The sequence below is a fragment of the Protopterus annectens genome, chromosome 1.part1, assembly GCF_019279795.1.
Source record: "Protopterus annectens isolate FY-2018-M chromosome 1.part1, PAN1.0, whole genome shotgun sequence".
NCBI classification, from domain to species: Eukaryota; Metazoa; Chordata; order Ceratodontiformes; family Protopteridae; genus Protopterus; species Protopterus annectens.
Genome location: NC_056726.1, coordinates 496839705 through 496864069, shown reverse-complemented (window position 1 = coordinate 496864069; position 24365 = coordinate 496839705). Strand labels below are relative to the sequence as shown.

Below are 24365 nucleotides of genomic sequence, written 5' to 3'. Positions count from 1 at the left end.
GTTGACTAGAAGAACCAGCAGTATGATGCAAATGAACCAGCAACTTAGAAATTAATGAATTAATGTGGGATTACAAAGCATCAATCACATTTGAGAAATATGGCTGAACAAGAAAAATAGAAATATTGGATTTTTTTTTTACTTTGTTAACTGCTCCAAATCATATGCCCTACTTCATGCCATTAATGTCTGGAAGAATATTAATAAAAGGGGAAGAGGAAGGAAAGAGGTAACTGTAGGCAAAAACTATTTTCGTCTTTAACAGTATTTTTATAAAACATGACATATACTGCATGTTATATAGTACAATACTTTCAGTTATTTTTGTGTGTTATAGGGATACTAAAGTAAATGGGTGCTCTTTTTTCTTCTTTCTTTCTTTCTTTTTCTTGTTTAGTTTTAGGAAATGTAGGCACAGCAATGTAAAAAAAGAAGAAAGCTTGGCCAAAAGCATATATACGATAATAGGTTGTAAACTTGTGTAGATAAGGTAAGGGTGGGTTGTAAATGTATACAGATCATGATATAAGTACAATTGATATGCTTTTTCTTACTTTTGCATTGGGTAATGACTGGATTAAGGCCCTTGTCTTGATCTAACAACAAGGTTTAAGTGAAACCAAGTAAATAAGAATACTGAATGTAAGAAAAGTGTTTTTCCTTTTCAAATAAATGTTCACAGTGCCACATGAGAAGCTTGTAGCTGAAGGCAACTGTGTATTTGGATCTCATGTTTCTGTGAAGACAAGCAGATAAGGGGACAATTAAAGCAGAATACTTTTTCTTTCAATGGTTAAAAGATAATGTTTTCTGAAAACATTCAAGCTGTTTTCTACATCTAGGAGAGAAATAAAGATAAGACAAAAACAGACAGCACTTAGAGTAAGTAGAAGCACATGCTGTACCATGCATCTTAGCATGGGCGACCTAAATTATAGGTTAGTTAAAGCTTGTGGCCGTAGCTGTCAATCTGGGACAAATGTTACTATTATGAGGGTTAATGTTCTTTATTTGAAGATGTACATAGTTTTGTGTGTTTTTATAAAGTTAATATGTTTTGGGAGTACTCTGGAGGTATGTTTGTCTGTTTGTGTGAGGGTTTTCATTAAAACAAAAATAGTGTAAGATGTGACATAGGTTTAAATGGATATGACAAGAAATAACTGTATAAAAGATCAACCTGCCAAACACTGGTGTAGGCATGCAACACAAAACTGAAACTAGGCACTTTTTAAAAAGTTGTTATATATAACAGGTGGGAATAGTAACTTCTTATCATATTGGGAACACTCTCCATATTATCTTGTTAACTGGAAAGTGATTAGGCCCAACAACTTATAGATCTTGAAAACAAGAACTAAGGCACAGTTTAGCCTTACTAATGGTGCGGTGACAGATACAAATCAAGAAGAGGGGTCATAATACTAATGTTCTCATCTGTTAACTAGATTGGTACATGAACCATGTATGCTGTCAGCACAGTGTGGGGCAGGGAGTATGCATTAAGCCAGCAGGCAAGAATGCTTGACATCAGAACAACCTAAGAAATTTCCACTGGTTATGTTTTACCGCTTATGTCAGTGTAATTTTTTTCAACTTCTATTTGAGTAACATCTAACAAAAAAGCATTAGCAAGAAAGTGGTAACTATGCTTCTTCTGATATTTTTGTGATGAGATCTGTGATCAAGTGACACCAGATTTTTCACCTTATGCTTCTGTGAGAAAGTTTAGCTAAGAAGAAAGGCAGAATTTGCTATATTAAACAAGGAAAGGATAATGTAACCTGTAGATGTAAGGCAAGATCCAAGGAAAGAGCATTTAGAAGATGCAACAGTAAATAATAAATATTAGGAAGAAAAGACAAAAACAGTCTGGAGATAGAGCAGAAGTGAGAGACAAACAAAACATAAAAAATAGCACTTAACCAGTATATAGAACAAATAATGTATTTTCAGACTTTATTTCCATACTGAAAAGTGCAAAACTATGAAGAAATCAAAAGGTGACCATACAGTAAAGAATATAGGTTTGAGCAGAGCAACAATAACCAGGGTCTAATAAATCAGCAGGGAATTTCTATGTATAAAGTACCTTAACTCTCTGAAAATTAAAACCATTACTGTCTTTACGATTATTATTCAGTATATATGAAAACAAAGATAACTAGTTATTCTGCTTTTGTCAGCAGGTATTTTTAGTGATCAAATGTTTTATGTTTTTTTAATACAGTCACTGGAACTATACCTTTTAGGTAATGATTATGATGGACAATGCTATTTGTATCATCTCAGAATTTATTAGAAAGTTAGTAATATAAAGAAACTGGTTATTCACTAGATTGCAAGAACTCATTAGAATTATAAGCAGAGTTACCACTGTCCTACTAATGTTTACATTGGCAGATGCTACATAAATAGAAGATAGCAAAAAACAAAACAAAACAACAAAACAACAACAAATAAACACTGGAATAAGAAGGAAAACAGAACTAGTGGAAAGTTTTTTTGTTATTGTTGATGACAAACTCTCATATCTGTCAGCATAATCCAAGCAACCACTAAGGATCCTAGCACACTTCTCAATTGCCCCAGAAGGCTGTCTGGTTAAGTGAGTTGCTTAGAGTCACACAGTATGCAAATGGAACTGAGAAAACAAACCGTGGACTACAAGAAGCAACTTGTTAAAAGCTAGTAGCCTTAATCTCCACACCATCAGTTATTTTTATAATGCTGAAGCTTCCTAATAGGTAAGATTTCAAGCTTATACTTTTTCAGCAGCCACATCTGAACTTCAAGTGTCTCTTGTCCAATATTGCTATAACAATAAATATTTGAATAGTCAAAATCAGCATTACTGAGTCCCTCAATATGGAGAGTGAAAGGCTGAAAAAACAGACACATATATTAAGTCTGAGAATGCCAGTTTGCAGAGTATCTCTTTTCTCCAAGGCATGGCAATCTTGGAGTTGGTAATATATAAGTTTTAGGGTGTTGGGGGTTTGCACCCCTGAAAAAAAGAAGTGGGCTAATGGATAAGACATTGATCTGCTAAGCCAGGGATTGTGGGTTCGAGTCTCATCTAGTATGACATAATGTTCATAGCCGGCCTTAGGCATGGGCCAACTAGGTGGCCACCTAGGGCGACGCTCTAGCAGAGGCACTTTTCCAGTATTTATTTGGTGTCGGTAGACCAGGATGGAGGCACTAGGTGGTGTGGTGGGGGGCGGTGTCAATTCACTTTGCCTAGGGTAACAGTTGACCTAAGGCCGGTCCTGATAATGTTGATACAAGTAGAACTTTTAGGTTGGAAGGTTGGCATAATGGATAAGGTATTTACTTTGCAAACACAAGGTGCAGGGTTTAATTCTCACACAGAGTAACTGACTATTCGTAAAATGGCCCACAAGGGCAGTTAGCCTAATACTAATCTATGAAAAAAGAAGACCAACATTTGAGATTCACTCTTCTGGAATTTTCTTCTTTTTTTTCAGTGTTTCAACACTTGACATTAGGAGTGCCAATATTTCAATAGGGAGCCTTCAGTATCTGCAAAATAACTCTTTTTTTTCCTCAACAAAAAGACCCCAGACGTATTGATGGGATATTCCCTCATACTCCAGCTCTGTAATTCTCTTGGACAGTTCTGTCTTCTGTGATTACTGTGCCTTAGCATATCTCTGTCTGTTTCACTACCTTACTGTGTGACAATCCTGACTGTCATAAATATCCTGAAAACTGAAAATGTACTGAGCAATCAACTGGTATTGCTGAGAAGGCTATTATCTTAACAATATGGATTTGTAAGGGCTGGAATTACACCCAACTGGTAAATTAAAAACTTTTGACTAAGCTTGTTACTCCATATAGTTTAAGTTTATAACTAGAGATCCTGTGGAGGCATTAGAAATATTCTGGAAATTTTATGAAATTTGTATAAAGCAGAGAAATATGGAAATCAAGAAAGAGTGCAAATGGAAATATTTATGGAAGACTTAAGTATGCCAAGGTTAGAGGTAGATGAGAATCACAAATTAACAGTTAAGATAAGAGGAGGTGAGATAAAAAACATGATGTATACAATCAATATGCAGAAAAGTCTGCAGGAATATATGGAATTCGGTTAAAGTTTGCCAGCAAGGAGGCAAAGTGTCAAAGATCTAGAATACTTTATTTAACAGTATTTTAAAAGGAGGGGAAGCACCAGCATCTTGGAAGAAAATTGTGGTGGCTGTAATTCCAAAAGACGGTAAAGACCCTTATACCCCAAGCAGACTTCCAAAAATATTTCCTCAGATAGATAGCAAATGTTGGAGGTGTAATGCAGACGAAACAGGTAACTGTGAACATATGTTTTGGGTGTGCAATGAGTTGGCAGATTTAAAAAATTCCCCACATAGCACTCTATCAGAAATATTGGGTGAGCAAATGGTTGCAAATAAGGAAATTATTCTTTTGAGCTGTGATACAAGGTCTGAATTGCTAGACATACTAAGGCCTTATTAAGTTTAAATCTGTTGGCTGACAAAAAAAAAGTTACTAGGAAATGGAAATCAAAGTCCGCATCAACTGTATTTGAGGTACTGAATATTATAAAACAGATACAAGAGATAAAAGAACTAGAAGAGGGATCTTCAGAAAAAGGAAGGAACAAATTACATAGTAGCAAATGGAAATTGTGGTAACAATGCATGCATAACAATGTTCAGGAGGAGGAAGAGTGAGGTTTAAGTGAAGGCAGGAATTCAGCATTTTTTGTAATGTTGGACTGACAATAGTAATAAAGAAAATGTATGCGATATATATATATATATATATATATATATATATATATATATATATATATATATATATTGCATTTAAATGGAAACATGTTAAAGGGGTTTGTTTTCTTTTCTATTAATGTATGTTAGTTTATGTCTTAAGTAATAATTTAATAAAGGTGTTTAAAAAAAGACAGGAAAGATGCAACAGACCCATATTTATATAGACCAATTTCAATTTTAAACTGTTTATTTCTATAATAAAAGAATGGCAAAGATGTTGCAAAAAATTGATAGATATGGAGCAATGTAGTTTTGTGGAGGTGAGGCCAACATTTGACAACAATAACAGAACAATGATGATCCAGATGGAAGCACAGTATAAAAAAATACCACTGTTGTTGGTGGGTCATGATCTACAGAAAGCATTTCACAGAGTAAGTTAAGATTTCATCAGTAGGGCAATAGAAGATTTTGCATTCCCTGATACAATAATAAGATTAATTAGGAGGATATATATGAGGGATTGGAGGCAAAAATGAAAGTGAAAGCAGTGGCATGCCTAGCATCATTGTCACCTGGAGCTGAAAATTTTTATAACACCCCCGCCCCCCGGGAGATATTTTTTCTAATAGCCCCATGACAATTGTTTTCAGTAATAATCATGAAATAAAACAAAATAATGGCCAGAAAACAAAACAGTGAAATTTTCCTTTTATTGAACTTTGTGTATATAATAACACCAGTAAAATAAATAAAAATATTTCAGCAAATACAAGGAAAAAAACTACATTATTGTATTCTTGTATTTAAAAAATGTATTAGAATATACATTAAAATTATGCTTGGCTTAGCTGTATTGCTATCTATTAAACAGTGAAGCTGGATTGTTTGTTTTCTTTCTCTAAATTTCCAGGCTTTCCCCTTTCATAGTTTGTCAATATATGCACAAACATTTCACTGACATGAAAATGAAATATTTCCCCAATGATCCCCTTATCAGTTTGTCCATGTATGGACAAGCACTCAAATGACACCAAAATGAAATATTTCCTCAATGACCCCTAATCAGTTTGTCCATGTATGCACAAGCACTTAAATGATACCAAAATGAAACATTTCCCCCAAAGAACCCTTTAGTAGTTTGTCCATATATGTACAAGCACTCAAATAACACCAAAATGAAACATTTCCCCCCTAAAGATCCCTTCAGCATTCACCTCCAAGTATGCACATATATCAGAATGAAACATTTCCTTCAGCAACCCCTTCCTCAGTCATCTCCAAGTAAGCACAAGCACCAGAATTAAACATTTACCCCAATGACCGGTTCAGCAGTCATTTCCAAGTAAGCACAAGCACCAGAATTAAACATTTCCCTCAACGACCCCTTCAGTGGTCTGTCCATGTATGCATAAACACCAAACAACATTAAAATGAAACCAAAGTAAACGTACAGCCAAGCAAACTTGTAAATTAAAACCAGGAACCACGACTAGAACACGAACTCCTTTAATAACATCACAAATAAGACACGAACTCCTCAGTACATTTAAACAACCTTACATTTCACTTAGCGCTTTCACCCATTTTACTTCGTGGGTTTCTTCAGAGTAGTTTTAAGAAAGCAGCAGCTGCTTTATAAATAGTAATTCATCCATCAATTACTCAATCCGTTTCCATGGAAATATATTGCACTAATTAATTACGTTTTATGTATATATATATATTGCACTAGTTAATTTCATATATATGTGTATAAAACAAACCATATAGGGCAGACCAGATTAACCAAAATAAATAATATTAATTAATACTAATAAATAAGTATAAATTTTAAAAACACAATCTTTTGACACTATTAAAAAACTTAGCAGTTCATTTATATAAATAAATACATTAATTTACTCATAAAAATTGTTATTATATTAATACCATATTAAGTGTATATATAAATAATTTAAATACAGTGTGATTTTAATTTCAAATAAGAAGATGTAGATATATATTCATTAATCCCTGGCCAGTTACATGCATCTAATCTTAACTGCCATATGCATTCTTTCAGCTCTAATAATGCATTTACATCACCTTCTTTACTACTATCCTGTGGTATCCTGTCTATCACAAAAAACAAAAATCGTTTAAAATTTGTACAATTCTTACTGTGCATATAAAGTGCATTCGTACTTTTTTTATTTTTAATGTCCCTGTCATGTTCTGCAATCCTATCTTTTAATTTTCTTATAGTCTTGCCTACGTAGAAGGCTGGGCATGATAAACAAGTTGCTAAATAAACAACTAATTTTGTATTGCAGTTAACATGACCAGGGCATTTAATAGTATGATTGTGATGTTTGATGCTAACATATGGTCCATCATTTATAAACCTACATCCCCGACAAAAAACACATTTCCTCATTTGTGAATATTTAAAAGAAGTTTCACTTTCAAAATGTTCTTTTAAATTCTTTCCTCTAGTATATACAATGTGTGGGGAACTACCTATATATTGTGTTAAATCTGTCTGATTGTTAAATACTGCTTTCCATACTTCATGTACACCATCAACTATTATGTTGATGCTGTTAGTATATGGCAACTGTAGCAAACTCATGTTCGAATAATTGTCTTTTCTCCCTTCTTTATTTTCATTAGTAAACCCATATTTAATAATTGGCCTAAATGTAGACTGTCTTTTAGAGTATATTTCTTTTTTAGTTTGTTCCAGTAAATCAGTTGGATATCCCCTGTCATTCAATAGGTGCATTAAAAACTCAATTTGTAAAACAAATTCCTCATCTTCACTTATAATCCTTGACAGCCTTACCATCTGTCCTTTAACCAAATTACGTTTTTGGAAATATGGGTGGCAGCTGTCAAAGTGAAGATAGGAATTTGAAAAAGTTTTTTTCCTAAATATAGTTGATTCTATTCCATCCCCTTTTTTTATATAATTTTATATCCAAAAATTCACATTCATTTTCGTTAAAATTACTAGTAAATTTTAAAAAAGACGTAGTACTCTCTAAGTAATCCACAAAATCATTCAATTCTTCCTTCGTTCCTCTCCACAATATTAGTATATCGTCTAAAAATCTCAGATATAAACTAATCTTAGGCCAAAACATACTTTTAAAGACGTATCTACTTTCCCACATGGCTAACACAAGGCTGTCAAGGATTATAAGTGAAGATGAGGAATTTGTTTTACAAATTGAGTTTTTAATGCACCTATTGAATGACAGGGGATATCCAACTGATTTACTGGAACAAACTAAAAAAGAAATATACTCTAAAAGACAGTCTACATTTAGGCCAATTATTAAATATGGGTTTACTAATGAAAATAAAGAAGGGAGAAAAGACGATTATTCGAACATGAGTTTGCTACAGTTGCCATATACTAACAGCATCAACACAATAGTTGATGGTGTACATGAAGTATGGAAAGCAGTATTTAACAATCAGACAGATTTAACACAATATATAGGTAGTTCCCCACACATTGTATATACTAGAGGAAAGAATTTAAAAGAACATTTTGAAAGTGAAACTTCTTTTAAATATTCACAAATGAGGAAATGTGTTTTTTGTCGGGGATGTAGGTTTATAAATGATGGACCATATGTTAGCATCAAACATCACAATCGTACTATTAAATGCCCTGGTCATGTTAACTGCAATACAAAATTAGTTGTTTATTTAGCAACTTGTTTATCATGCCCAGCCTTCTACGTAGGCAAGACTATAAGAAAATTAAAAGATAGGATTGCAGAACATGACAGGGACATTAAAAATAAAAAAGTATGAATGCACTTTATATGCACAGTAAGAATTGTACAAATTTTAAACGATTTTTGCTTTTTGTGATAGACAGGATACCACAGGATAGTAGTAAAGAAGGTGATGTAAATGCATTATTAGAGCTGAAAGAATGCATATGGCAGTTAAGATTAGATGCATGTAACTGGCCAGGGATTAATGAATATATATCTACATCTTCTTATTTGAAATTAAAATCACACTGTATTTAAATTATTTATATATACACTTAATATGGTATTAATATAATAACAATTTTTATGAGTAAATTAATGTATTTATTTATATAAATGAACTGCTAAGTTTTTTAATAGTGTCAAAAGATTGTGTTTTTAAAATTTATATTTATTTATTAGTATTAATTAATATTATTTATTTTGGTTAATCTGGTCTGCCCTATATGGTTTGTTTTATACACATATATATATATGAAATTAACTAGTGCAATATATATATATACATGAAACATAATTAATTAGTGCAATATATTTCCATGGAAACGGATTGAGTAATTGATGGATGAATTACTATTTATAAAGCAGCTGCTGCTTTCTTAAAACTACTCTGAAGAAACCCACGAAGTAAAATGGGTGAAAGCGCTAAGTGAAATGTAAGGTTGTTTAAATGTACTGAGGAGTTCGTGTCTTATTTGTGATGTTATTAAAGGAGTTCGTGTTCTAGTCGTGGTTCCTGGTTTTAATTTACAACATTAAAATGAAACATTTCCCCTAACATAGCACTGCCCCCTCTATCTGTGCAGCCAATCACAGGGCAGTGCCCAAGTAAGATGATGTAGGCGGGGTCAGGAGGCATGCAGGACATCTCTGACATCCATTTAGGATGGGTGTTGCCACTTCCCTTAAACACAGAAAAAATATTTGATAAAAATATATATATTTTTTAATTTTATGACCCCCCCTACTGTTTGCACAAGGGGTAGACCACAACCTCCATCCCACATTAGTATGCCTCTGAGTGGAAGGGTTCCTTTCTGACAAGTTGTGCCTGAACAGGGGAACCAAGCAGGAGTGCCCTCTTTCCCCTTTGTTATTTGCTTGATATTAAGAGCCATTGGCAAATAAAATAAGGGACTCAGAAATTCAAGGAAATAATTGGTATGGTAATCAATAAAAGTTGGCATATAGATTTCTGGTAGCATTTTTTAACTTGCATACCCTTCTTATATATGACAATGAGCAAATAACGTAGATAATTTATCTTCAATAAAGATAATGACTTCCTTCTGACAAGCACATAGGCTTACTGTTCCATCTAGTTATGCAAGAATAAAATGAAAAAAAGGAGGTGCTTAAAGTACATTAGTATTGATTTCAAATTTTCTTCAGTGCAGTGCAGTGATGGCACATATACATACACACACACACACACACACACACACACACACACACACACACACACACACACACACACACACACACACACACAGACTCACACACCACACACACACGCACACACACGCACACATACGCACACACACACACACACACACACACACACACACACACACACACACACACACACACACACACACACACACACACACACACTCCTACCTCGTAATGCTGAAAGTATTGGTAGATCCACAACTTTCAGTAATAGACCCTGAAACACAGCTGCCTATCACAATCCATTTTCTACCTTCTCACATTCACATTCAGACATAACTCAGCTCAGCCACATTCTACTAAACTGCTGCATACCACATTAAATGTACACATACTCAATGATCGATTATTTTACCATTTGAAATTACTTAACTTCACTATTTACCATCTTACACAGTTACTGTTTGATGACGCATGTTTAGCAAACATTAGGGATCCACACACACAAACACACACATATAGGATACATAGTGTCATAGAGCATAAGGACTATATATGGTTAGCCAGCACCCCCCCACTGAAAGGACACCTGCTATCTCTAATAGGACTAAACAGGTTTGGCTGGGGAATGCTCATCCACTTGCCATAAGTCTTCTTAAAGGCAGCTAAAATGTAAATCATTTTAGTCATTTAGTATAAGTAATTTATTCTGGAGATAGGCCAGTGGGTTCTATTTATTAATTAATGTAGATTTATATCGTTTGCATAAGTGTTTTTGGAGAAATTGATTTTGTGGAGAAGAAGCATATGGCATAAAAAGCCAACTGTAGTTTGACACATAGAAGCAGAGTGCAGGCACAAAGTTTCAAGTATGTCTTGATAGTTTCAGGTCATTAGACTGGTGATTTTTTTTTTCATAAGGGAACCTTTGGGTTTTTTTCTAGTTGTATGATGCATTTTTGTTAGATATGTGCCAAAAGGGGCATTTAATTCTCTAACTGGTCTGGTGAGGGTAGAACACAGACAGATGATAACTTCATTAGACCTAGATTACATGCCTTTGGATCTTAGTTGGCTTGTATAGAAGGATTTCCTCACCACTGTTGTAACATGGTAGTTAAATAACATGGAGTTTTCAACAAAGGAGCCAAGATCTCTGATAAATTTGCCACCTGTGCTTTAGGCACCAGAAAAGTTAAGTTTGCCAAATATGACAATACTGCACTTCTTGGCATTTAATTTAAGGCCATTATCTTCACACCAGTAGTTTGCATAGTCTAGTTCTTTCTAAAGTGTCACAGTTTCAGAAGCTGAATGAACTACAACACCCATCTTACAGTGATAACCATACCATCTACGTATATCTATTTATCTATCTATCTAATCTATTAATGGGATACTTAACATTATCAATTCTTCAGGTTGACCAGTGTGTGTTTCAGTAGTGTGAGCTGTCCTCCAGTGCAGTATTTATAGGTTGCGGGTATTATAAAGTCCCGTTTTGTCTGTATTTTTATACATGTTGTGACAAAGTGTTATTTCATGGCTGTGCAGCAGTGAAACTAATAAATGTAAGTGTACTTATACTTTTTGGTTGGAATCACTGACCGTGCCATTTCTGTACTGTTATTACAGTGATTAGTGATTCAGTGTGTGTACTCTTATCTCCCTTTTTTGCTGCTTTGCAATCATGGGGTTAATATATATATATATATATATATATATATATATATATATATATATATATGGCTTTCTGTCAGATTATCAAGTTTTTGGAAACTCAAACTTCATATGGTCAAGACCCAAGACCAAATGTTTGACTTTCTAAAAACCGGAACGAAACAAAACAACAAAAATGTACATTAATTTGGGGGGATGGGGGGGCTGTGCCTTCCCGCACCCACTGTTGCAGGACCAACAAGTGCCTTTAAACAGACTAAGGGAATGTTGCTTTTAGGCATATTGCTTGTAAATTATAACCTTGATTGTTAATTAAAATCTTGTTAACTAGGTAACTGTTTTGAGAGTAAGCTCATATTCCATACTGCAATACACTTACGGGCACCTTACACAGTTTTAAAGACACATTAAGTATTTTCCATGGCCTATGTTATTACTCCTTAAAGGCATGACATAGATAATCTGGTAAGTCTCAACTTTTGATTTAGGTGTGCACTCACTGTAAACTGACGTGTATCCTATCCAGTTTTACTTTCTATCCTTGCACCCACCAATTGCCAAGGTAGGCCATGGCTTTCCTGTGACCCTGAACTAGATTAAACAAAAATGTGTTCATAGGTTCATAGGTTCATACTAGGCTATCTGCCCTAGGGCATTTATAAGCCTAGCCAGAGTGTGTTTGGCTTTCGCCACCCATTTTAAATTAATTTTGCTACGCCCTTTTTCGAGGTTAGTATACTGTGCCTCTGTCTAACAGTGACACAGAAGTGATACCCGGGGTAAACCTACGATCTCCCATCCACTCATCAAGATTTCTCTTGAAGAGAGTCAATGAGGGACTCTGCCTAACCTGGACTGGGATTTTATTCCAGAGTGAAGGGAGCCTCTGGGTTATGAATCTGTCCCTCAGGGTTATGTGTTATTACTGCATTACATTTAATGTAATATGTCTTTATGAGTTTGCAAAGTAAAATGTCTTTTGCAATAACACTGCAATGTATAATATTTATAGAATGCTTTTTGTTAATGTATCCTTGAGCTTTTCTCCTTTGGCCTCCACTGAAAATGGGTACCCTGTGGGCCCAGTCGGCCTTTCACAGTAAACAATTCATAATAAATACATAACTAAATAAATAAATACTTAAGTATCTTACCAGAAAGTGAAAGAATGAATGAAAATGAATAAAACATAGAAGGCTTCATATATGAACATGGGGGGGGGGGGGGGGGGGGATGGGGTAGCCACGCATATATCCAGACTTCAAAATAGGAGTTTCTTTTTCCAAGAAGAGCAAAACATTACTTTGAAAGATTTGACTGACAGCTCTTTATTCTGACTGCAGTGCACTTGAAATGTCTAGCGGTAACATGGTAGAAGTGCACTTTGACATGTTTTTTTTTCCAGTATCTGCACTTTTTTTTTTTTTTTTTTGCTTAATTGTTTGAAATGGCCAGACTTCTCATATAGCAGTAGGCATGGGGAATGGTGGAGCAAATATCAATCTCCTGCTGAGAGGTAAGGTATAAAACTGATTGGTAGTGAGTATGGTATGCCAGCCAACAGGCAGTATGAGTGACATTGCAGGGCGGAGTTTGTGCTGTCTGCAACTTGCTTGGTAATGTGATCCTGGAGCAAAGGTTAGGATCAGTATACTAGAATTAGGGAGGAGGGGAAGACAGCTCTGACTCTTTTTATGAAGTAAGGCACAAGGGTGCAACTGGCTGAACAGAACCTGCAGGAGAATTGTGCCAAAGATGGCTGATCAAACAACTTATTTAATGCTTCAGAATTTCATAGGTGGGACATTCTCACCCTCTGTCAATTACATGGATTCGTATGATCCTGCCACTGGAGAGGTTTACTGCAAAGTGCCAGACAGTGGAAGGGTGGAGGTGAGAAATTGCATTACATGCTTACCATACATGTAGTTGTTAAAAGTGGAGAGTGTTTTGCTGCAATTTTTGTTTTCTCTTTTTCTCTCCCGTTTTCTTTGCTGCTGTTGAATTCTAGCACAGATAGAAAACTGAACGAAAAGTGAGAGGAGGATTCTGTTTAATCAGGCTTTATAAAAGTGAGGTGCACATGCTGAGTGGTGTAGTAAACCTAATTCCCTTATAGACCTAATATGCTAGAACACTAAAATATATTAGCTCAATTTGAGTTTCACGTAACTGCAGTTATTGGTGAACAGACTTACCTGTGCTGATAAACTATGAGGATCACATTACTTAACTTTATTAACACACACAGCACTAAAAATACATGGACATGCTGCTATGTGTAACTGATACATTTACATGATAAAGTGCTGTTAAATACTGAAACGTGTGAACAAAGTAAGTAAATTTGATAGCCTGAGTATCTGGAGAATTTGGAAATGTTTTTATGTTGCTATTGGTATAGCACAGGTGGTGAAGTAACTTGACTGGGTCATAGCTCATTTTTTGATTTTCCCCTCAGAACCTGTGTTTCAGTTATTGAATGCACTCAGTGCAAAGTACATCTTTCTTTATTCACAGTGGTCACTTACTGTTGTTTTGCATTCCAGTCTAAAGTTTAACTATCTTCAAGAAGTTAATTTAGTTACAAATTCAGAAACCTGAAGATGCAGTGTGTCTATCATTGTATGATTTGTTTTCACACAATAACACATTGTCACATTTAACTGACTGTCAGAGAGATTGTATTTTAATATTGGAACCTTGTTAGAACTAAATGTATCTGTAAGCACATACACTGTTCACTGCACTTATATTCCTGGTTTAGAAGTTAGTGTGGTAGACATGCCATGCAGATCTATATATATATATATATATATATATATATATATATATATATATATATATATATATATATATGGTCAACAGGATTTCAAACAATGTTGCTGTTAGTTTTGTCATCTGAATCCTCAGCATATGGGTACAGAAATGTATGGGACACGAAAACATGTAATCGACTGATGCTCTGAGGTTGAGAAATCATTTCCTACAAATATTGGTGCAGATGTCTAGAGTGAGGGCACTCTTGTTATTATACATAACAGCAAATTTAAAAATACTAAACTCCAGTTAGTTACCAACAAGGACTATGCATGTATAAGAACTTAATTGCTTTAACAGCTTACTTTCTCAAGAAACAGCTTTAGTTTTGTTAAGTATACCAGTAAATGTGTACAAGTCTGCATTTAACATAGGTGCACCAGTTATAGAACAATACTGAAATTATCGTCTATGACAAATAGTTCTGCTGACAGGAAAAAAATGCCAATACAACAGTGCTCTCAAAAGCTATTTTTGGGGGAAAAAAAACTTAATTCCATAATAGCTGATATCAGCAAAATAGTTTTTGTTGTACTATTTTTCATGGGCAAGTCTTAATATACATTATTTAATAACAGGAGTTATTTTCTTGAAACCCACCAAAGTCTGCCCTTAAAAGAAAGTGTTACCCACAAAGTTAATTCTCCATAAGCTATAGCTAATCTCCTCCTTGATCTGAATGCACTGTACCACATCACTTGACTGCCTTTTCGAGAAGAACAGAAATGGGCATCATGTTTTTTCTTCACTAAGCAGCAGTATAAAACAAAATTAAAATAGAGCACACTTTCCACTCTAGACCTAAAGTATTGCAACCATGTGCTGTAAGCTATGTAACAAACTCCCATTGGGGTGTTTTTGCATAACAAAATTCTATATCCATAACTATGAAAAAACTCATTTTTATACACACATACAAACACAGTCAAAATCCAAACAATGGCAGTGTGAAAACAAAGATAAAATAAAATATATTTTACAATCTAATTTGGCTAATCTCTAGTCTGCATTACTTGGTTTGTGAAACACTGTCCTTACTTGCTGGGGTGCTACTGCACAATATTATTCTACAGCTGTATCCAGAGCTGCGGCAAGAGAACTTGGTACACTCCGCAACATGTCCACTTGGTGCCCTCTATCCATATGTGATAGCAAACAACTTGTAAACTCTCAGACATCATTAAAGAACAGTATAACAGTTTATAAAGTGACATTAAGTTATCACAATTGCAATCACTTAGTGACAGCCTGTAAGCTGTCAAACTTTCTTTTTCTTAACTACTTGACCACTCGGAGCCCTTAATAGTTGGTGCTCAGGAAGATAACACCATTTGCCCCACCCTTTCTGCAGTAGTGTGTTTAACAATAAAAAGACTCACACATCATACATGCATGCATGCACACATTCCAAACCATTTATTTATTTATTTATTTTATTTTACATTTGTTGACCGGGATAGTCCGACTGGATACATGTCCTTTTTCAGCGGAGGCCCGGGGAGAAAAGCTCCACAGCAATAACAATATACACATAGGTTTACAAAATATATATTTGAGAGTGGAGAGACAGATGCAGAGACAAAAAAGCTCCACAGACAAAACAATATACAGGTAGGTTTACAGATCTATGGAAGAGATGTAGAGACAGCTGTTAATTCACATTATTTAGTTTTCGTTGGATAAGATATGATTATCAACTAGCAAATAAGGGTCTACACAGTTATACTAAGATACAGTAAAGCAGCAATAGATTTTAATACACTCTGGTACAACATCGCAGCCATTGTAACATATCAAGGATGGGTGAAGGAACAAAGAATACTGCAGCAGATCCAGGTGGATTAATGGTCAGCTAAGTAATGATTGGATACAAGGCAACAGGAGGCCCAGATTAGTACTAGTGAGGTAGGATAAGTGGTCGCTCAGGAAGAAACTAATCAGATTTTACGCATGAACATAGCCATTGTGCCTTCAAGAATTGAGTTAGATTTTTTTTTAATTGAGAAGGGGAGGTGGAAAGTCTAAGGTTGTTAGGGAGGGAGTTCCAAATCTTACCTATAGAGTTGGCGAAGAGAGCATCACCTCCCCTGTTATAAGATTTGATGGTTTGTATCAAATGTTTGTTAGAGGAACGAAGACTGCTTAGGTTAGAGTAGGGGGTCAATAGGTTATTGAGTGAGGGGGTTTTATCAGGTTCCTTAATGATTTTAAATGCTTCAGTGAGTTGGTTCAGTTTGAGGAGATTGGGTAATTCTAACCAGCCAAGTGTTTTTAGGTTAAGGCAATGATGTTTTCTGTAAGGAAGTCCAGTTATAAATCTGGCAATATGATTATAGGTCACAGAGAGTTTATTGATGTCGGATTTGTGAAGAGAATAAAATACAGGAGAGGCATACAGTAGCGTGGAGAGGAGATGTGTACGTGCAATGGTTAGTTTAGCGTTGGGGGTTAGAAAGTTCTTAATTCTATACAAGGATCCAAGTTTCTTATTTACGGTCTTAATTGTCTGGCTGATGTGCAGGTTAAATCTAAGCTTATCGTCAATGGTGACCCCTAGTAGTTTAGTACTGGTGTCAGGCTCAATAATGGTACCATTATTAGATTGGACGAAGAAGGTAGTATTGTTGGGATTTGAAGTGGGGGCAGAGGTAGGAAAGAATAGTAGTAGCTTAGTTTTTTTTGGATTTAGGATGAGATTCCTCACTGAGAGCCATTTTTCTATTGTAGTAAAGCAGTGTTGGGTTGTAACTTGTAAATCGGAGAGAGAGATATCTGAGCAAATAAGGGTGGAATCGTCCGCGTATTGGATGCAGGTAGCTTTAGGGATAACTGTGTGAAGTTCATTAATGAACACGGAAAAGAGAAGAGGACCTAGTATGGATCCTTGGGGGACTCCTATGGTGTTGGGTAGCAGGTGAGAGAGCTTGTTTTGCCATTGGACTGCTTGTTGCCTACCAGAGAGATAAGCAGAGAACCAATTGAGAGATGAATAGTCAAAGTGTAAGGTTTCTAGCGTATGGAGTAGTAGCTGATGATTGACCATGTCAAAGGCTTTTGACAGGTCGAGAAAAAGGGCAGACGATATTTTTTTGTTGTTACGATTTTTATTAAGTGAGTTGGTGAAAGAAAGGAGGGCAGTAGTCGTACTATGGTGGGGTCTGAAGCCATGTTGCGATTTAGTCAGTAGATTATTTGGGTTGAGGTAGTGAAGAAATTGCTTATGAACACATCGTTCCATAATTTTGGCTAATGGAGACAATATTGCTATTGGTCTGTAGTTAGATGGTTCAGTGGAAGGGCCACCCTTATGGCCACAAAACCAACCAAAATCATTACAAAAATGTTTGAATTGCTAAGGCACCTTTCCCATTGTATAATACCATTAACACATATTAATAGCACATATTAATGTATGTGTTATGCTGTGAGATAGTCATTCCTTCTGTGATTGTTTTCTTAGCCTTCACAGTCATAATAAAACCTCAACTGTCATGATTATATCACAGAATAATGTACAGCATAGCAATGTATTAATAATATGTCGAAACAGTCTTACTCATTTGATTAACGTTTATAAGCAAAGATAATTATCCCCAAAACTTTTTTGTTAACATTTCCATTACATTTTTCACTGTGTAAAAAATGTTTCATTAGGTAGCCAAAACAAATAGACATACACAGAAAACTGTAATATTTAACTGAGAATAAAATAATCATTTTGAACAATTTGCAGTGTATTTAAAACATAAAGTAACAAGTCCTTCAAATATAACAATTGACTAACATAGAAATTAAGGTCTTAGTTGGAACAGGTGCATCTGATGTTAACTTCACAATGATGCTCTCCAGCCATTTTTTATTGAACTTGTGAGGCAACTTGTGTGCATTTAAATACTTAGTTATACAGGAAGAAAGTCTAGTCAATGGAATCTCTTGTATAATAGTCCATTGAGTTGTTAAGTAAACTTTACTAAAGCAGATTGCATTAGAAATGAATGCCTGACAATATACTGAATGTAACTATACTGACCTCAAAATACTGGAACAAATACTAATGGGGCAGGTCACTGAAGTGGCATATATCTATCTATCTATCTATCTATCTATCTATCTATCTATCTATCTATCTAGCTATCTGTATACATATAAAAGTAAGCCAGCAGCAGTCAATATACTGCCATACCATTCACCATCCTCCTCTAAACCTTATATTATTCAGTACAAAAAAACTTCATGCATTTAACTGTTCCTCCAGCTTACATAGCACTGATCGTTCAGAGGTCACCTTAATTCATATAAACAAGTTATGTATATACAAAACAAACCCTTTTCTATTATCTTTTCACTTTTCAAATGCCCATAAAGATCTAAAAGCTTTACTATAGCTGACAGGTTCTGCTTGGAAGAAATGCAAACTAGCACCTAAACATGCTAATAAGGATACATTTATAATATTAAGACATCCAACTAAAAAAACATATGAAGGCACAAAAAACTTCCAGCCTAACAAACTTCAACTTTCAAACAGCCTAAGCACTTCTTGAAGTGAATAAATCAAATTACAAATCATCTTTCAATAAACAGTAAAATAAACAAACAAAAAAAAAATGACAAACATGACCTCTTCAGGACCACTGAATTCCTTAGCAAATTCACAAATGTTTCTCAGACTTTATCAGTTCATCTTCAAGCTAACTTTGAATATCCTCTGTTTACTCCTCCATTTTATTTCTCTTCCATTGGTCCTAATATTATTAGGTGGCATACCTGCTGGCTCCCGACCAGGGGAAAACAAACTCCTCACCTTGTTTATTGTGATGTACTGAGAACACCTTGCTGTCCTATTTTTTAACATTTTTAACGTATGTCATCACCAAAATCTCAATCACCATTATCCCCCAAGGACTTCAAACCTATGTCTACTCTTCATCTTCTTGGCAAGTTTTGTAGAAAACTAGTTTACACCCAAGTATCATCCTATATAAAAAAAACATTCACTACTTTCATTTCAACAACAGAGTTTGTAGTTTGGCGAAGTACAATGACTGCCATATACATATATTTAATGATATTCTACATACCACGGACTAGGCCCAACTTACTATGACATTCATACTCTTCACTAAGATATCCAATCCCCATAGATCACTCACTCCTTATTACCTGTCTGTTCAGCTATAGGAATAAGACAATGACTTCATATCCAACAGAACCTTCTCAGTCAAACAAATTCTTAACACTTCTCCTTTGGCCTCTCATTCCAAAAGTTTTCTCCAATGTTCCATATTGCCTCCTATTGTATTCTCTTTTTTTTTGTAAGTAGGCTGCTATCTGAGATATCTCAACTGCCTATCATCTAATATAGTGATGATACAGTAATCTAACAAGCGTATTCCTTAATAATAATTATGCAATAAGAGGTCATTAGTATCTTGAAATGTGTGTGCTGATTGGACAGCTCAGCCAACATTACCACTGTAAATTGAGCACACACCAATAGAAAAAAAGTCGGGCTGCTGAAGTACCACTGAGTGGCCAGACTTTCTGTATCAAAACAGAAGAAAAATCAGGTATGTTCTGCAAAACCAAAGAAACAGAAACATACATGATTTTCATTTTGTTTCTGCACTGCCCCTATTAAAACCTCATTTTTCTTAAACTAAAAAAAAAAACCAGTGGAGATTCTCTTTTCTCCATTGATTCACCTGCACTTTGTGGGAATGCTTCACCCTTGTGATCAAACCACACCTTCCCTGTGTAAATCCCAATATACCCACACACACATAAGTGGACCACTGCTATTATAAAATGACATAATTGTAAATGGAGCCACTAGTACTGAGCTGGAAGATATAGCCAAATCTACTGGTTGACAAATTTAGCTCCAGTTTACCCCCACCAGACACTTCTCAGAAAATATCCACAACCATAACTTTCCTACTATCACTAGGGAACAGGTCCTCAAAGCACTCTTCAAGGCCAGGGGCACTGCATCAATGGGTCCTGATAACATCCCAGGATGCTCGCTTTATAGCATGAAATATGAACTATCAGACCCATTAGAATCACTATATAACCACAGCCTCCAAGCTGTCTTTGTGCTGAACAAATGGAGGACTGCAGTGGTTATCGTACTGCCCAAAGGTAGGCCATCCATGCACTCAGAGAGCTATTGACCCATAAGCCTGATTAGTCTAATATGTAAGATCATGGAAAGAACAATTATGGATTTGCTAAATGATGAGATAGGAAACTAACAAACCCTAGATCCAACTCAGTATGGTTTTACCAAGGCTAGACCATACCTGCACAGCTTGATGGACTTCTTCAAGAAGGTCACCAAAGCAATGGATGAGGACAAGATGGTGCATACTGTCTACCTCGACCTGGCCAAAGCATTCAACACAGTACCCCACTCAGACATGATAAACAAGCTCACTGAATTAGGTATTAACCCCTACATCACCCATTGAGTAGCCAACTGGCTCACAGACAGGGCCCAAGAAGTTTGGATAGGAAGTCTACCCCTAAAATTCACTAGCAGAGTTGCTCATGGCTCAGTGCTGGGGCCAATCCTGTTTGGCATCTACTTCTCTAAAGTCAAGGCTAATGTCAAAGGCATCTGTTTGGCCAGGTTAGTAGATTATTGCAGATTAGCTGCAGTCATTGAATCTCCCAAAGATGCAAACACCTTCCAAGAAGATATGACATAGACTAATAACTGGTGCCAGAGTGACAGTCTTAAACTCAATACCAAGAAGACCATAATAGTATCTTTCAATAAGACAGCCACCCCTGCAAATTACTACATTAATAATACACCCCTAAGACTAGACATGCGAATGCATGTAGAAAATGACTTGAAATTTGACCATTATGTGTCTACAGTAGTGAGAAAATCATTCAACTTTGCACACCTTATAAGCAAGGTTATGAAATCCAGGTCCAAAGATATCATCATTTCATTGTACTATATCCTCATAAGATCAGTCATTGAGTACAGTGCCCCTTTCGGCATGTATCTGACCAGGCATTTGCAGCAACTGGAGCAAAGCACAGAGGCTCCTCACGAAAAGAATGCATGGTTTAGAGAACAAGTCCTCTGCAGACCTCCTCCATGGCTTGTTCTTATACTCGGTCTCCTACAAGCTACTGAGAGGTCACCTATGCTTGGCCTACAAAGCATTCTCTGATCCAGCCTTAAAGGACCTGTTGCAAAACCACAAAACAAGTTGCATCAGAAACACCTAATCCAGGTTCCTAAACTTCACCTGCAACATAAATAGGACATGCTAGAGAAACAGGTATGTGTCTCAGAAGCTACCCCTTCTCTGGACCAGGCTTCCCATCCATATGATGCAAAGTTTTCCCCTGAACTTATTTAAGCAAAACTTGGATCAGTGGATGGGAAATTATAAATTTTTCCCCCAGGTCTGGCATCTATGTCTCTGTTAGATAGGGGAAACTTGTAAGTGCTCAATGACTCATGCCTAATTGTGTATACTTCCACAAAATCCCAAGTGAGCAATACCTTTCTAATATTTCTGGGAAGCATGGCCAGGCTTAAAAAGGCCCGGTAGAGTCATTAGCCTAGTATTCTCCTTTGATCCTATGATTAAAACAGAACTTAAAAAAGATGCTAGCCGTCTTTCTATGTAGCAGCAAAATAATAACCTTATCCTCAGCCTAAATAATGCAGATACTATTGGATGCACAATACAAATGGTTATACCCATCTGTTACATCATATTCGACAAACTACACCCCACTGAATTATCAACTCATTTCTATTACTTAGACATCTGGCTTGACCCACAAAGACACATTTCAGACCAATATCAATGTTACTAAAACAGAAATCAACAAATTACTGTTGTGGGCTAAAAAGATTTCACATTTCCTCTCACATGAAGATAGAGATGGTATAAGTACAGGAGTAAGGCCATTGATGAGGGTAAGGCAGTTCACACAGCCTACCTTGACCTAGCAAAAGCTTTCGACACAATACCCCACTCGGGCATCATAGAAAAGCTCACCAGCTTAGATGTAAACCCATATGTCACAAGATGGGTTGCAAACTGGCTCAAGGACAGAACACACAGGGTTAGAGTTGCTGGTGCCATGTCAGACTCTAAGCCGGTCACGAGCGGTGTCCCACAGGGCTCAGTCCTGGGCCCCCTCTTGTTCGGCATTTATTTTTCTGAAGTGCAGGCAAACATAGGGGATTGTGGCTGACAAAATTTGCAGATGACTGCAAACTGGGCACCATAATTGACACTCCATCAGACACAGACATCCTCCAGAGAGGTCTCATAGAAATGGATAACTGGTGCCAGAGCCATGGCCTTAAGCTAAATGCCAAAAATGTATAGTCATACCCTTTGGGAAAAACAAGGTAACCCTAATTACCACATAGGTGGTAATCCATTAAACATGGAAGAAGTTATCAGGGACCTGGGGACCCAAGTTGACAGTAACCTCTCTTTGACACTCACATTGCCAAAGTGGTTAGGAAGACCTTCACATTGCCCACCTGATCATGAAGGGATTCACATCCAGATCAGGAGAGGTCATTGTACCCTGTACTCTTCACTTATCAGACCAATGATTGAGTACAACGCCCCATTCGAATGTACCTTACCCGACACCTGCAGCAGTTGGAAAGACCCCAAAAGTTCCTCACCAAAAGGATAAAGGCTCAAACATATGTCAAACGATGCCCGACTGAAGAAACTCCAGCTCTATTCAGTCACATACCGACTGCTCAGAGGTGATCTGTGCCTGACATACAAGGCCATGTCCAACCCGAATTAATGGACATGCTCCACCTCAAAAATCCAAATCCACCAGAGCCACGAGAGCAAGAGACTTAAACCTCAACACGGATATAAATAGGATGTGCTGGAGGGACAGATTCATCACCCAGAGACTCCCTACACTATGGAACAGAATCCCAGTCCATGTGAGGCAGAGCCCCTCACTGACTCTGTTCAAGAGAAATCTTGACGAGTGGATGGGAGATCGTAGGTTTACCCCGGGAATCATCTCTGTGTCACTGCTGGACAGAGGCACAGCAAACTAATGGGTATAGTATTCTCATCCTAAGGAGTGGTGAAAGCCACACACACTCTGGCTAGGCTTATAAATGCCCTAGGGCAGATAGCCTAGTATGAACCTATGAACCTATGAACCTATGAGTACTGCTAGTACAACTGAAATATGGGCTGACAGCTCCTAAAAAAAGAACCTCATTTTCAGTTTTATTACCCTCTCTCCTAAAAGGTAATGTCACTGCCATATCCTTTCTAAAGCAAATTTGTTAACCAGTCAAGCAGAGGTCACAACTCCATCTAGGTTTCTTGTTTTTCTACTTTTGATGTCAGATTCATTCCCCTTACTCACCAGGCATCCTACTCATACATTTTCAACATATCTCCTTAGATCTTTATCCTGCACTGACCCTGCCTTATACACCCCTGTAATAAACTCCAGTGCACCAACCATACCGTCTTAATCATTTGCTTGAAGCTATGGGACATGCTTCCCATTGGCCCTAAGCTGCAGGACACACATCCATTGAATGTAAAAAAACTGTAGTCATACTCCAAATCTCACTCACAATTAAAAGATCACTTTTTTAATGCAAACAAAATGTACCTGCTTTACTAAAAGTGCCATAATATAAAATAAAAAACCTCTCTCTGTCATGCCTTCTCACTACATTTAAATCTTATTAATTTGCATATATGGTAAATAATCATACAACCCCATTATTTTCTGTTTTTACCCTCTGCTCTTTATGGATTCTCTCTCTCTCTTTCTCCACTCCATAATGCTGACTATACCGTAAGCATTTCTGTATTACTGCGTATTAATTGATTGTCAGAATGGCATAATTTGTAGCCATTTCATTGAATTACTCTATTGCAAAATT

General features: G+C 36.2%; 1 protein-coding gene across 1 annotated transcript in view; it reads left to right on the top strand.

Annotated features, from left to right (window-relative positions):
• The first annotated feature begins 13090 nt into the window (after positions 1–13090).
• The window catches only part of ALDH8A1 (aldehyde dehydrogenase 8 family member A1), a 660663-nt gene continuing 649388 nt past the window's right edge, over positions 13091–24365 (top strand). Inside the window, exon 1 of the mRNA XM_044076268.1 lies at positions 13091–13504. Within this exon, the coding sequence (XP_043932203.1) occupies positions 13367–13504 (138 nt within the window). The 5' untranslated portion in view covers positions 13091–13366. The remainder of the gene's footprint in view (positions 13505–24365) is intronic.